Source organism: Anolis carolinensis, chromosome 2, assembly GCF_035594765.1.
Source record: "Anolis carolinensis isolate JA03-04 chromosome 2, rAnoCar3.1.pri, whole genome shotgun sequence".
NCBI lineage: Eukaryota > Metazoa > Chordata > Lepidosauria > Squamata > Dactyloidae > Anolis > Anolis carolinensis.
In genome coordinates, this window is record NC_085842.1 from 231029475 (window position 1) to 231045790 (window position 16316).

Sequence of the window (16316 nt, forward strand, 5' to 3'; positions counted from 1 at the left end):
TAATTTGTGTTTAATAGGCTTTTCCTTAATCCCTCCTTATTATCCGAATATATTCGCTTATCCAACGTTCTGCTGGCCTGTTTATGTTGAATAAGTGAGACTCTACTGTAATAGTAAGAAATGCTATGCATGCCTGCTTGGGCAGTTCATTTTATACAGGATCTAGACCAGACATGGGCAAACTTTTTTGCCTTGGGCCACATTGTGGGCCCAACTGAGAGGGTCGGGCCAGGAGGGAGTGGGGTTGTTTGCACGTTGGGTGGGGCGGTCCCATGAGGGTTAGGACCCGGGAGAGGGCGGGGGCAGGACAGGGTCTTGGTCATCCTCAGGTTGTCTTCACAGCATAAGGACAGGGCTGCTTGCCCCATCTTTATGCCAGGAGGAAAGGGGCATGTGGCGATTGCCCCGATCCTCCTCCCCTATCCTTCGGCTGTCCTTTTAACATTATGCCAGGAGGAAGGCAAGACAGGCGGTGGCTGAGAGTGTTCCGGAGGGCTCTCAGCTGCCACATGCCTTCCTTGAGCTGTCTTCCTGGCATAAGGATGGGGCCACTCACACCATCTTTATGCTGGGAGGAGGGTGAGACTCACGGTGGCTGAGAGATCTCCAAAGGGCTCTGAACGGCTGCTGGCTGCTGTGTCCTTATGCCAAAAGGACAGGGTAAAGGAGGAGGCCGTGAGGCAAACACCCTGGAGGCCACATTTGGCCCCCGGCCCTTACTTTGAGCATGCCTGATCTAGAGAAAGCACAGATGGAATTTGGACTACTCATCTTGGAAAAGGTGTCTCTCCCCCCCCCCCCCCAAGCTTTCTATCCTCTCATCCAGACGATGAGATATTACGGAAGAAGTAAGAAACTTCTTTTCAGTGCACATCTGTTTCCTAACTGAGGAAATTTAACGTTTAGGGTAGCTCATTTTCATTGTCAGTGGATTACAAACCTCTAGTAGCTTTGGTAGCCGTTTGGAGACACCACTAATCATATCTCTCTCTCCAGCCTCTGTGACATATACAATAGAGTCTCGCTTATCTAACCTTCACTCATCCAACATTCTGTATTATCCAGCGCAGTCTGCCTTCCGTCCGGATCCACAGCTGTTTCTCTAGGCAGGCAAAAACCACAGATTTTTTTTAAAAAATCATCACAGGGCTGAACTTTTTACAGATTTAACTTCCAACAATGTTACTGTAAGTTAATTTTATGCAATTCTATCTTTATTTGTAGTCAATGTTTTAGTTGTCAGTGTTTTTGTAGTCAGTGTTTTTAATGTTTTGGTGTTAAATTTGTAAATACACTTACTACATAACGTTACTGTGTAATTGAACTGCTTTTTCTGTTGATTTGTTGTAAAACAGTCGTTCCCAAACTTATTTGGCCTACCGCCCCCTTTCCAGAAAATTTTTTAGTCAGAGCTCCCTGGAAAGGGGGGCGTGGCTCCTGCTCAAGAGGGCGGGGCTGAGCCTCTCCCCTAGTCCAAGATGAAGGGCTGGGAGGGGGATGTGGACGGGGCTACAAATGGTTGGCCAGGACTGGGATGGGCGGAATTACGAGCTCTGAGGCAGGGCTGAGCTTCTATCCCTGTCCTCCGGCGCCTGCCAGGACACAGGGGGCTAGAGGAGGGAAAGCCCTCTTCCCAAGTGCCTGACGGGGCTGAACCTCTATACCCCGCCCCCGTGTTCTAACAAGCACCTCAGGGGAGGTATACAGAGGGTCAGCCCTGTCTCGCGCTCTTGGGAAGAGGCCCCACCCCCACCCCTAGCCCCACCCTTTAGTCCTAAAAGGCCTCTCAGGAGAGGTACAGAGGCTCAGCCCTGTCTCGGGCTCTTGGAAGGAGGGCCCACCCTTTTCCCTAGCTCCGCCCTCTGTGTCCCAACAAGCACCTCAGGGGAGGTATACAGAGGGTCAGCCCTGTCTCGCGCTCTTGGGAAGAGGCCCCACCCCCACCCCTAGCCCCGCCCTTTAGTCCTAAAAGGCCTCTCAGGAGAGGTACAGAGGCTCAGCCCTGTCTCGGGCTCTTGGAAGGAGGGCCCACCCTTTTCCCTAGCTCCGCCCTCTGTGTCCCAACAAGCACCTCAGGAGAGGTATAGATTCTCAGCTCTGTCTCGGGCTCTTGGGAAGAAGCCACACCCATTCTTCTAGCTCCGCCCAGTGTCCTAATAGGTGCCATCACTGCTCCCCTGGATCGCTGCAGCGCCCACCAGGGGGCGGTAGCGCCCAATTTGGGAACAACTATTGTAAAACATGATTTTTTGGTGCTTAATTTGTAAAATCATAACGTAATTTGGGGTGTAATAGACCTTTCCGTAATCCCTCCTTATTATTCAACATTTTCGCTTATCCAACATTCTGCTGGCCCGTTTATGTTGGATAAGCGCGACTGCTGTATGTAGATCTTCAAAGCTTTTTCAGTCTGTGCCAGGTTTTCAAGCACTTAAAAGCAATTAAAATCCCTGTTGCTGTCATTTAGTGTCTTGAAAGCACATTGTGGGATTGTGGTATGAGCAATTTATAAGCAAATCTGGGGCCTTTTTAGTTGAAGGATGAAAAATAAATATTGAAAACAAACAAACAATAGTAGTCAGAATACCTGCCACATGTAGTGCTCTTCATGGATATTTAAAATGGTTTTCATGAATTCATAGTATACCTTTACAATAACACTTCACTATTTTTGTTCTGCAGCTGGGGAGGGAGAGGAAGAGATTGGAATTACCTATCTCTAGTTGCATAAGCAGGTTTAGTAGTGCTTCCAAGGTTATTTTCTTAAGTTCTTGTAGCTAGGGTGCTGCTCAGAAATCCTTGGTAACGTTTATTTATTATGTATACAGCTGTCATAAAATAACATTTGTATTTGTTAGTGACACTTAGTCTGGGAATGATCCTGGTTAATGGTACACTTTCTACCTCGGGTTTCACTAGTGACAAGGAAAGCTTCAATGTCCTTTTGGCGTGGAGGTGAGGAGGTAATTGTGATATGGGAATATAAGACTTCATTGTCTTTGATTTTGTAGCTGTTACTCACATCCCTGAAACTTGTAATGCAGTGCAACCCTTGGATCCTTTGTGTGGATATGTGAAACAAGTTATAAAGGTAAACCCTATAGAATGAAGAACCTGTGGCCCAGAAATATCATGGAGTAATGCTAGAGCACCTAAAAGGCCTAGAGAGGTTATATTTTGTTACATATGGCTCAATGAAACCGTGAATGCCTGTTGTACTGTATACTCATTGGTGGAGTTGTCATGATGATAGTTCAGGGTTTTCTTATGTAGCAACAGCAAGCTTTTTGATAAGGTTTAAAGCAGGGATAGGTGGAATGTGGCCCTCCCATACCAAAACAGTATCTTAAATAATTTTTTTTGAATAAAAAAAGAAGCTCGCTTTTAAAAAAAACTGGAAATGACTTTACACAACATCCCAGTTTGGAATGGGGTGGGAGAGTTCTACCTAGTCTCAAAGCATCCCAGCGGCTAAAATCTGATGATTTTGATTCTTACATGTTCTAGAAGTTGATAGAGGTCATTCTGTGTACATTTTTCTTTGAAGAATGGGGACCTGTTGGTAGGTTGCCCATGTCGATGGTCTGTATGTGGTTCCTTACCCTCGTTTAAAATGTCAGGACTTGAAGCATAATCCGCATGTAGTTGGAAGACTACAACTCAAAATAAGATAAGACACCTGGAATACGTAAAATACTGTTTCTTCTCTTATTGTATCTTTAGTGATATGTATGGAGGATGAATATAAGTAAGAAATAGAAGATTTGTAGGTTTTCATACAGATTCAAACATGTTATATCTTTGTCAATTTTAAGTAGTATCTTGTGGACAGAGGAACCTGCCTTTTACTAAGTGAAACTTTTTTCAGATAAGCCTCTCAGTACTACAGGGAGGTTGTAACTGGGATTTTTCCATCCATTGCATGCACTCTTCCACTGAGCTACTGCCTTATATATTAGCTGTCGCCTGGGAAGCATCATGCTTAAAACAAAATAGCTGTAGCAGCATGTCTTTGTCTCTCACTCGGTTTTCCGAAAATAGACTTTCAGTATCTTAAAGTCTACCATTGCTATAAACATGTTTAGAATTCATAAAAAGATATAGTGATGTTTTACTGGTTAAAAATAGTTAGAGATGGCTGTTATGACAATTTGGATTGCTATATTAGACAATTTATTTGATTGGATCAGTGCATAATTGGCTATTGTGCTATTCCTCCCCTCTTCCATCTGTAATATATGTAATATTTTTCTTTGCTGGTGTTTTTAAATCTGATTCTTGGGTTTAAATAATGCACAATATTAGATTTGGGCTGTTCTCTCAATTCCCTGCTTTGATCAATGTCAATCAGTCAACAGAGTGTCGGAACCTGTTTAGGTAAAATTGAGTATATAATGATGGAGATTCCCCATTATTTCTGTGGGATTACCATGTATGTTCAGTATTTATTCATTTTTTGGTTGTGAAAGAAGTCTCCAAAAGAATACAGGGAGAAGATCTGCACGTCAAGAGCTGCCCATCTGTGCAAAAATGCATGTGTTTTTTATGCATTTTAAATTGGCTTCTTCGTTAAAAGCATGTGTACAAAAAGCATGTTTTCTGTATGGGAAATGTTTTTTGGTGTAGGAGAAAAACACATGTATATACAAGTATATAATACTTTCCAATGCATACATTGTGGTTTGGATCTGTTGAAAAAATCTTGGTATTCCTAGTTTATGATACATGGTCTGTCAAAGGTCAAATGCCAACTGAGAGCAAAATATAGTTTATTTAAATAACAACTCAAAAATAACTCAGTAAATTGTCAGAGGCTTAAAACACTTAATCTTCAGTGTTATTAAGCAGTCAAAACAAAAAAAAACGCCAAAAACATGAACTGGCATATAATCCGGATTAACCAGAGATATAATCCGGATTTAACATAAAGTACTTAAACTCAGCCCAAAGACACAAAACGGGCTAAAAATGGCAAAACAAACAAAGGTAAATCACCGCAAAGCCCCAAAACCCAGGAGTACAGTAGCGATTCCAAACTGAGGCAAAAACCCAAACCGGGTTAAAAGCTCTTCGCTGAAAGCAGCACAAACAAACACAACTGAAAAACGCTGAGGAGTTAGCGGCAAGCCGCTGCAGAGACGGAAGCCAGGCCAGGAGCCAAAGTGTTGTAGCGAAGTCAAGCTGATCCGAAGTTGGGATAAGGGAACAGCATCAGGGTCGGGAACGAAGCCAGCAGTCAGCAACGGTAGACAGCCACAGAGATGAGAATGATGCCAAGCCGAATTAGGGAGCGAAGAGATAAGCCAAGTCGAGATTCAGTCCAAGGTCCAAAGGGTGAAGTCGTCACAAGAAGGCCCGCATCGAGGGATGGCACAAAAAGCCAAGACAACGAAGGCGAACAGCAGCTAATGCAAAATAGTAATAACAGTGCAGTCCAGGAAAACCCACACAATTCCAGCCCTCCATTGAAGAATAACCCGGAGCAAACTTACATCTGTTGCAAAGTCCCAAGCCAGTCTTCAGAATCACGTACCAGCAACACCTTGCCACACGCAAAGAATAGTGGCCAAAAATCCCCAGTTTATTTAGGTTTCCTTGGGTGTTCCTAGGGTCAGGTGTCCCAAGTTCCTCATCAGAATCTGAGCTCCAAACAGCCAACTCTTGGATCAGCCATCCCAAACTCCTCATCAGAATCAACATCATCCTGCCCACACCCAACTCGGTCCACACCTGTGGAACTACCCTCATTCCTCAAGGCAGACCATGTGGAATCTGCTTCTGAAGATACCCAAGCCTCTCCAGCATCTACAGCATCCATGGACCCAGATTCCTCCCCAAGATCCTCTGGAGCCCGTGCCCAATCTGTCAAGAGTCAGACGCCAGTTAACAAAACAGAGTTTATTCCGAAGATAAGCCAAAAATAACATAAACACAGAAAGTATCCTTGGAACACTTCACTTATCAGTGTTTCAAGAGTAGTTTGGACAAAAATAACTCAAAAACAAGCCACGCTATTTTCCCATGCTGGCATTCAATAAAAACTAAAAGACGCTTCAATTCAGCTTTGGAGAACAAATAGAGTTGACTGCAAGAAAATATGCAAAATAAACGAAGGCTAGAAACCTTCCAGAAGCTGCAGAGTATAACTGAAAGTGCAAAAGCCTCTTTTGGCTCCAAACCGTTTCTGAAAACAGATAGCCGGCTCTACGGATTTAAAGGGACAGTTCCCAAAAGAAAAACAGCAAACTGGTTTGAAAACAAACTAGAAGAGCAGTAAACTGCTTCCACGGTGCAGATAAAGCCGAAAGCTTCAAAGATGATGAATAGCCGTCGTCAGGAGAATCCAAGGTCAGGTCAGGAGGCAGCAGCAAATTACGAAAGGCAAACCAGTAGTCAGAATCCGGGAGTAGTTGTCAGTCAGAGGGCGTAGACAGACGCCAGGTCAAATTCAATCCAAAGTCCGAAGAGAGTGCAGTCATCCAAACCAGGTCCACGATAAGACACAGCGAGAGCCAAGCCAGATGGTATCAGCAGCTAGAAATAGTAATCAGAATGCAGTCCAGGGAAACCCACACAGTTCCATCCCTCTGCTGCAGAGCAGTCCCAGATAACTTACATCCGAATCACAGTCCAAGTCCAGTCTTCACGGAAACACAGAGATCCCAATGGCGCCTCAGCAACACCTTGCCACACGCAAAGTGCAGTGGCCAAACATTCCCATTTTATTCCCTTCCTCCTGGGTGACCAAACACTCACACCCAAACACCAGGTGTCTCAAATCTACTCAGAGTCCGAACTCCACACAGCTAGAGCTCGTGGATCCGGAGTACCTAGCAATTCGTCGGAGTCCCAATCATCCTGCCCACACTTAGCCCCATGAACACTTAAAGAACCATCCTCCCTTCTCCAAGCATCCCAAGTGGGATCAGCTCCTGCAGAAACCTCAGGTTCAGTAGTATCCATAGGCCCCAAATCCCTAGACATCTCCGGTGGCTGTGCTCATTCAGTGCCCACTTCCCCAGCCACCACTTGTTCCTCAGCATCCATTTCCCCAAACTCCCCATCTGATTCTTCCTCAGAAGATCCCCCATATTGCTCTCTAAGTCGCTTCCTGCGCAACTCCTCCAGTGAACCCTCATCACGAGGGTTTTTTCTTCCTCTTCGAATCCCATCACCGTCAACCATAATCCCCGAAGGCGCAGTCACAACACAATCTATGCCAACTTCCTCTGTCACCACCAGTTCCTCAGCATCCATTTCCACCACAAGATCCCCTCCCAAGTCCCCACATGAATCCTCCTCGGAAGACTCCCCATCAATCTCCCTGATTCTCTTCCTGTGTAAATCTTCCAGCAGCCCTCCTCTTGAGGGTTCTTCCTTCCTCTCCTGATCTCTCCATTATCACTCACAGCCTCAGAAGACTCATTCACAACATGGCCCTTGTCATGAGTGAGTTGTATTTTTCAGCCATAGCTCTAACATTCTTTTAACTTAAACCTGCTCATTATTTGTCACTAATAAGCTACTTACAATTTCTTCAATGATTACAAAATATTGGCCAGGTGGGGGGAGAAATGTTTGGAAGGATACTATCACTAGTTGAATAGAGAAATATTAGCAATGGCGATAGCAAGAAGAAATTAATTTCTTCATCCAAAAGGGATTTTCCCTGGGTTATTCACCTTTTTTCTTTGAAGTACATCTGAAATATTCATAGTGAAATAAAATGTGAGAAAGAAAGATGGGTATGATTTGGGATTTGTGGTATGATTTGGGATTTGGGTAGTTTCGGTTAGTTTATTTTTTGTTTAATATTGTAAGACATTGAATGTTTGCTGCAACTTGTTGTAAACTGGCCTGAGTCCCCACGGGGAGATAGGGCAGGATGTAAATAAAGTTTTATTATAATTTATTGTTGTTGTTGTTGTTATTATTATTATTATTATATAAATTCCATCTATCCATTAACAAGTTAGTTACAATGTGTATATAGATAGATAGATGTATGTGTGTGTGTGTGTTGATTTTTAGGCCTGTTTCTAGAGTTATTTGGGGTTCAGCTCGAGTTTCTTAGGTACTATGGTTTTCTATGGGTGAGCAGATGATGACTGGTAGATGGCATATGTTCTGTATCTCAAAAAACTAGAGCTGATAGGAGAGAACTCGTGCCATTTTTGGAATCAGCAGGGCAGATATATCTAGAAACAGGTCTAACATCCGTTTTGTTCAGATTTTTATGTCCTATAATTTTGTCTACATGTAGTTTAAATTATTAATGTTAGGTTTAATTTACTGATATTAGGTTTCAATATGATGTTAGATCTTAATATTATTTTCATGTGTGGGGTTTTCCGGGATTTTAGGTCACTATCGGTTTGTTTTATGGAGGCTTTGAATGTTAGCCATTGTATGTGGGTATCCATGCCGAGCCCCCTTGAGGAGATAGAGTGGAATGCAAATTAAGTTTATTATTATTATTATTATTATTATTATTATTATTATTATTATTATTATATATTATTAACATTTGAGGCACCAAAATATGTTTGCCAGTCTAATTAATCAGTCAAATGCATTTTCAAGTTCTGCTATCATCTTCCAATAACTATTTATTGCTTTATTTCCTAATGCATTTTTAACCACATCACAAAACTCTTAGTATGTTACTTTTTGATTTTACTACATCATTAGGGGGATTTGAGGATTTGAGTGCTATAATGGGGATTTTTTAACAGCAAAACAACATTCTCAAGACTATTTGTTAAATTAAAAGGTTGTACGTCAGATTAGGTTGTTGAAGTCTCAAATCTTTCCCATTTTACAGCAGTGAAAGAAACTTGTAAGGTTTTTAGGGGTTTTATTTACTGTGAAATATAGTGTGTCAGAGACTTAGGTTTTAATAATACCATATTTATACTGTGGGTTGGGAAAACATTCAGAAAGGCAGAGGTAGTTACAATGGCTTAAGCACTTGCCAGGTTATAAGAACAGGTTCTACATGATTCCCCTCCCATTGGAAGTGTCAAAGTTCAGTAAAAGCATAATTGCTCTACCTAGCTTCACATGGCAGCTAAGATCATAGTGGCAATGAAGCTACTGATACCTTTTATTCCTCTGGAAAAATACAGTTCTGATGATATAGTGAAGTACAGTATGTCAGCTAGTGAATGTGTACAGTGACATGACACTAAGTGTATCCTGTACCACTGCTTTTATCAGATTTGTCAAGGTATTACATGAACAGTTAATAAATGTCAGTCCTGTTCAGTATGTGTTCCATCTCATGTTGAATTTCTCCCCAGCTTATCTCATTCATATTCAACTTGTAACTTGATAATTCTGTCCTTGGAGATTCACTGTTTTACAGTAGAATGTGTGCATTGCCATGGAAAGAGACAATTTTGCAGCTAGGCATTTAACCACTTAATTTGAGTCTATAAGTAGTACTGTTGAACTTCTACCAATTAATACACTTAACTTTAGAAAGCTATATTTGGAGCTTCGATCAAAGAGAGTTCCAAGCCCCCCTTGCAAATGTTCATATGCATTGTGAGCCAGATATACTAGCAAGAAAATTATTTTACTAATGGCAAGATAAACTTTTTTAATTTTAATATGCCACAAATGTATTAGCCTACTGAATGGGCTTGGTTTTATTTTCCGTATAACTGCAAGCTGTCCCTGAGTTATAAACATCCGATTTATAAATGACTCATAGTTAAGAACGGGGGTGAGACAAGAGGAAGTGAGTGAAATCTACCCCTTGGAAGGGAAATTCATTCCTGAAAAAGTTATCATGGGGAAAAGGTGTCTCCACTGAAGCTTTCTCATCAGTATTTGTTTCCACAAGACATTTTTTTTCAAAATCCAATTCTCACTGGGATAGAAAATGAGGTGAAATCTTCCAAACAGGGACATAGACAGCAAAAGAAACTTTGGCTGGAGTTACAATTTAAAAAGTACCTGTTTTGATTTTACAAATCCAACGTAAGAACAAACCTACGGAACCTATCTTGTTTGTAACTTCGTCTGCCTGTACTGGTGTTTGTAGATTCATACATTCGCGAGAAACGTCTTGCGGAGCTATCTAGAACAACATTCACTGGCCCTTGGTATCTACTGAGGTTTGGTTCCATGACCTTCCAAGAATACTAAAATCTATTGCTCAAGTCCTATTATATAGAATGAGGCAGTTAAATGGCATCCCTTAGATAAAATGGCAAAATCAGAGTTTGTTTTTTAAAAAAAAAAATTGGGAGGGAGAAAGAAAACTATTTAAACTATGGATGGTGGAATCCATGGGAATGGAGGAGCAACTGTATTAATAAAACGTTTATGAGTTTTAGCCATTTATGTTTGCAGATCTTGCGTTAAAGTCTGTGTATATAGTTGAGGACAAAAATAATGCTTAGGAATACATTTTCACTGAAAATATATCCTTCTCAATCTGTGTACATGTGCTTGCATGCTCACGTGCACATGCACATTCATGGATCTATATGTGGTTTAATATAGCTGTGTTAGACTGACAAAAATATAGCAGGAAGCAACGACCAGGGTAATTTAGTGTGTTTGTTGCAGTAACTATTCCTGGCCTGTTTTGATTTATTGTGGTGATGGTCTATTCATTTTTAAAATATGGGCTGTAATTAGTTGTAAATGGCACATACACTGTATTTGTCATTCTCTGGCTACAATTGTAAGTGGCTTTAAATGTTCTGTATATCTAGGGGTAATGCATCATCGAAACCATTTCTGTATATTGAAATGGAATGTTGGTTATTCCATCACAGTAGAGCTGCCTGACTCACTTAATTTTTTTCTTGTAAACATTTTCTGAATGAGACGGCTGTTGTAACATTCAGTTGAACAAAGAAAATGCAATAGATATTTGAGATATTATGAATGGGTTACAGTCCATCTGAGTTAGAGTTCAGATGACAGGTAATTAAGGAAACATGAAGGGAATATTGGTGCATTAATCCATGGGCACATTTTCTTAATCTTAAATGATTGATATGCGTTCTTTTCTACCCATCACCACCTCACCCCAAGTGTCGCTATGTCGACTTTCATTTTCCTGTGATAAAAGTTCTTGCAGACATTTGTTGGTAGTGGCAACCAAACATTCAAGATAGGTTTAAGGTTGGATGCAGAATAACTAGCTTGCACCTTTTAAATCAGGCTTCTAAAAAGTGTCTTAATTTATACAAGGGGGAAAAAGTCATGTTAAATGAATCTGGAAAGATTAGATTGGAATTGCCTGAAATTCTATTAAGCCACACTGCATGGACGTGCTGGGAATATAAATACAATTACTGTAAATTTGTACGAACTGATTTGTTGCGTTATCTTGCTAATCTAACATACGGTACTTTTTGTGTCCATATTGCAGACGGCAACTCCAAACTAACATGGCAGTCAGACTGTGTGATGTGGCTTCTCTGCTTAGAAGTGGTTCGTGGGCAGCAGAGCCTTGGACTGGGGTCTGTGGGATTTTTCTTAAATTCTGTAGGCTGTTTTTAATTTGTTACAGTAGTTTTCGGGCCATACCAAACACTTTAGAAAATTATATTTAGCTTAATTTTGTATACTTTCTTAATATGTTCTGGTGTAGGAATCAGAATGTGTCTAGTTTGGGGCAGAGCTCAAGAAAGCCTCTAAACATAGAAATGCTATGTGACTTCCATCATAGTAATTCATTATCTCTTTAGTACTATGTATTTTTTTAAAAGAAAAAGCTCTTTTGGTATGGTCTGAATGCTGAATAACCGTAACTTTGGAAAATAATTTGCATTATGTATTTTTTTGGTTACTAAAGAAATCACAGAATTCCATTCAAGTTATGAATCATTTGGCCAAGAAACAAAATTAAACTCTAGAAGTTGCTGGGAACCCTGATTGGCATCAGGTGAACGGCTAACTTTGCTTTTAAAAATTGTAATCAATGGGATAGGAACTGTTTGCTTAAAATACAGGATTATTAGCATTGCCTTTTTCAGAGTAGCAGATGGTCCTGTCACTGAAACACTGTAATTCCAAAATATACAGATTTTTACAGCTGTTCCTTGGAATGTTGGTTAGGATTTTACTCTTGCCATCTCAGCATGAAAAAAATGAGAAGAAATGTGAAGATGGATTATAGTTGCCCCTTAAAAAACCCCAATAATGAACTCTTAAAAATGAAGTCTTCATAGGGAGCTTCAATTTGGATTTGGTATTGTATCCCAGCAGTTTTGTACTTCAAGAAAAAACTGAATAGTTGTTTCCTTCACTTTGCATGGACAACTAGCCTTGTTTTAATATCCTAGGAAACAAATTTGTCATCATAGGTTGGATGAAATGGAAGGTTTGATCATCAACAGATACGTGGAACTTTTAAAACACATTTTGACGAGATTTCGACTTTTTTGGGTGTGGGGGAACCCAGTCATCTGGGTAATCCATAATAAATATTCTTCCTCTTCTTGGAGGGGAGTAAAAATCTTGCAAATTCCAGTACTGACTTACATTTTCATCAAGATAGTAAAGTAGTCTTTCTGAAACTTTCAAATAATGAATATATCTTAACTAATAGGCCAGTTGCTGAATTGATGTTGAGGTCTGCCTATGAGTTTAGCTTAGAGAACAGCTTTATTTGTGCAGTATGGTACATTGGTGTAGTTGATGATACCTCGATAGAGTTTTGTATTGGTAAATTTGATTATAATGTAGATTCTCTGGCTTTTAATCAGGAAATTGTCAGAAAAAAATAATAAATCTTGTATTCAGCAGTAGTTAGCACCTACCACATAGTGACACACACAAGCTGGAATGAATGTCTGCACTAAGAATAGATTTTTGTTCAGGATATCCCATGTTGTTTGGTTAGGTGTTTCACTTGAGCAACCTCCGTTTTTCTGATAGATATTTCTTTAGATCAGTTAAGTTCAACAAGAGATGGATATATGCAGTCCTAGATGCTCTACTTTGTAGCATTGAGCAAAATATTGGCACAGTAATTGATGGTAAAGCTTTTCTTGCCTTAGAGTCACCACAAAGAAGGTCTCCCATAGTCATTACATTACTTAATCTTCATCAACTGTAAACATATTGAAAAAACAAAATTTGCATTTTGCCAGCAATGTGGCCAACTCTTAAATACAGAAAAGTAACCAAAACAGTACATTATTTTTGCTAATGCATTTCATGAAGTTTGTTACTACTTGTAATTGTCAATTCAGCCTTTGCAGTAATTATCAACTCTTCTTAAATATGACTTCTTCAGTTTAAAAACTTTGACGCTTTTCATAAATTTAGTATTAATAGTTCATATTTGATGTTACTTGGCTCTCAGTTGCAATATTTTAAATTCTTGCTATCAAAAACATTTCCTGGGATTTTTCTCCCATATATGACTTAGAAAATCTTTCAATAAAACCTTTGCTATTTTAAAACTTCTAATAGTTTCTATTGCATGAGAATTAAACTGCTTTGCGTTTATTGCAAAAACATCATTATAGCCCTGACAATTGGGTGTGCTTGCATAGTGACAAAGCTTTACATTCTTGGCTAGATTCACTAATACATTCTGAAATATGAATTCTGACACTTCTCATTTTCTCTGTTTTTAGCAGGTAATTGCTGCCATGGAAACACAACTGTCTAATGGGCCAACTTGCAATAACACAGCCAATGGTCCTACTACCATAAACAACAACTGCTCATCGCCAGTTGATTCTGGGAACACGGAGGACAGCAAAACCAATTTAATAGTCAACTATCTTCCTCAGAATATGACACAAGAGGAGCTCAAAAGTCTTTTTGGGAGCATTGGCGAGATAGAATCCTGCAAACTTGTAAGGGACAAAATAACAGGTATGTAAGCTCTTTCCTATATATTCATAGCACGTGGATGCCACTATTTTAAACAGTTTGAATAGCATTATTTGCAAATGACGGAAAGATGACGTGGCATTCGTTTGGAAGGTGGATCAGCCTTTCTCTCAACCTAGAAGAGGCTTAATAAGTTCTCCAGGATATAAATATCTCATGGATATTTTAGATGCTTTTGGAGAAAATATATTAATTGAAAATATCGTATTCATCTACTTAATTTTTAATTTTCACAAAGAAATATTGAGACTCAACAAGGATTCTAGAATGGCCTGTTTTAGTTCAATTTTCATTTTAGGATTGAAGACAACAAGGGTGAATTTTTATAAATAATACAAACTTGAGGCTGTCCTCCCCTTTTGATGGCATTGTTTGCAATTCACATAAAATTTAATGAGCAAAAAGATCAAAACTAATACATTTAGGATGCAGCCTTGGACCATTGAATTCACTGGGTCTTGCTTCCAGCAAATAGTTCATAGGGCTGCATATTAATCTTATTGTATCTCTTAGTCTTTTAGATCATAAAAGTGTAGAAGCGGAAATAGGTTTCTTTGAAACAACACTAACAACAACGGTAACCACAATCCTTTTGTGGTTGAAGAGCTAAAGCTGGTATGAGCTGGAGAAATCAAGGCCAGAGATAAACATATTTATTTATTTATTTATTTACAGTATTTATATTCCGCCCTTCTCACCCCGAAGGGGACTCAGGGCGGATTACAATGAACATATATATGGCAAACATTCAATGCCAACAAACAAACAACATTCAGTTTTAGACAGACACAGAGGCATTTTTAACATCTTTCCAGCTTCACGATTCCGGCCACAGGGGGAGCTGTTGCTTCACCGTCCATTGGTGGCTGTTCTTCTTCTTCTTTTCCTCGTGAGCAGTTTTATGGTGTTGTAGATTAGTTAAATTAGCCTCCCACATAAAGCGTACCTAAATTTTCCCTACTTGACAGATGCAACTTGTCTTTCGGGGCTGCTAGGTCAACAGCAAGCCGGGGCTATTTTTTTTTTTTTTATGGTCGGAGGCTTAGCCCGACCCGGGCTTCGAACTCATGACGTCTCGGTCAGTAGTGATTTATAGCAGCTGGTTACTAGCCAGCTGTGCCACAGCCCGGCCCCTCATCTCAGTGAAGAAGAATACAGAGTCTTTCAAGATAATGATGTGTTTAAAGGGAAAAGCTTTTCTGCTCCATCAATGGTTTTCACTGAAATTATCATTTTTTCAGTGATCTTGGATTTTAGAGATGGGATCTGTCCAATTTTGGGAGTCATTGATAGTTGCACTTCTGCAGTAAAACATCTAAATTTGTGTACTTCTAGAATATTATAAACCTTGCATATTAAGTCATCTGAGGGGAGCCAGTCTCTTCTGCCTTAGTTTGATTTCTTTTTTTTTTTGTATTTGCATTATCCCCTTGGCAGCTTCCCAGTACTGCATTTCATCTTGCCCCCTTTTTTGTTCTCATTTATCACTATTCAAAACCTGGATACTATACTGACACTTGGATATTGGCAACTTTCCCAAGCTTTCAGGTTTAAAAGGCAATAGAGAATCTTAAAACGTTGTAAAAAAAAGCCCAGTACTTCAATTGAATTACACTTATGGTTGAAAGTCAGTTTGGATAATTAGCAATTTAGAACAGGGGTCCCCAAACTAAGGCCCGGGGGCCGGATGCGGCCCATCGAAGCCATTTACCCGGCCCCCACAGCACAAGGGCAGAAGGGGGTTGGGCTAAATGACCCAAGGGGTCTCTTCTTCTCTTACAACCATCATCATCATCATCATCATCATCATCATCATTAACATTGAGGCTGGGTGGCCATCTTTCGGGGGTGCTTTGCTTGTGCTTTTGGTGCACAAAGGCAGGAGGGGATTGGACTCAATGGCCCAAATGGTCTCTTCCAGCCCTATTTATTATTATTATTATTATTATTATTATTATTATTATTATTATTATTATTGCTATTAACATTGAGGCTGGGTGGCCATCTGTCAGGGGTGCTTTGAATGTGCTTTCGTTGCACAAAGGCAGAAGGGGATTGGATTCGATGGCCCAAAGGGTCTCTTCCAACCCTCTATTATTATTATTATTATTATTATTATTATTATTATTATTATTATTATTATCATTGAGGCTGGGAGGCCATCTGTCAGGGGTGCTTTGCTTGTGCTTTTGGTGCACAAAGGCAAAAGGGGGTCGGGCTAAATGGCCCAAAGGGTCTCTTCCAACGCTCTTTTTGTTGTTGTTGTTATTATTATTGTTTGGTGGCCAACTATAGTCCGGCCCTCCAACGGTCCGAAGGATCGTGAACTGGCCCCCTGTTTAAAAAGATTGGGGACCCCTGATTTAGAAGGTATTAGTGGGTTTCTCTACTTAAGTGGTTTTCAGGCTTGGCTTGGCTTAATGCTCTCTGTGGTTAAGAAT

At 40.1% G+C, this 16316-nt stretch overlaps 1 protein-coding gene across 14 annotated transcripts in view; it reads left to right on the plus strand.

Moving 5' to 3' along the window:
* elavl2 (ELAV like RNA binding protein 2) overlaps window positions 1–16316 on the plus strand; it is a 212990-nt gene that overhangs the window by 124880 nt on the left and 71794 nt on the right. For 5 of the 14 annotated variants that reach the window (XM_008103471.3, XM_062971872.1, XM_008103470.3 and 2 more), the window contains exons 2-3: window positions 11396–11486; window positions 13614–13857. In XM_008103471.3, the coding sequence (XP_008101678.1) occupies window positions 11415–11486; window positions 13614–13857 (316 nt within the window). In that variant the 5' untranslated portion in view covers window positions 11396–11414. The remainder of the gene's footprint in view (window positions 1–11395; window positions 11487–13613; window positions 13858–16316) is intronic. The other 9 variants (XM_008103466.3, XM_062971875.1, XM_008103473.3 and 6 more) reach the window with 2 other exon arrangements.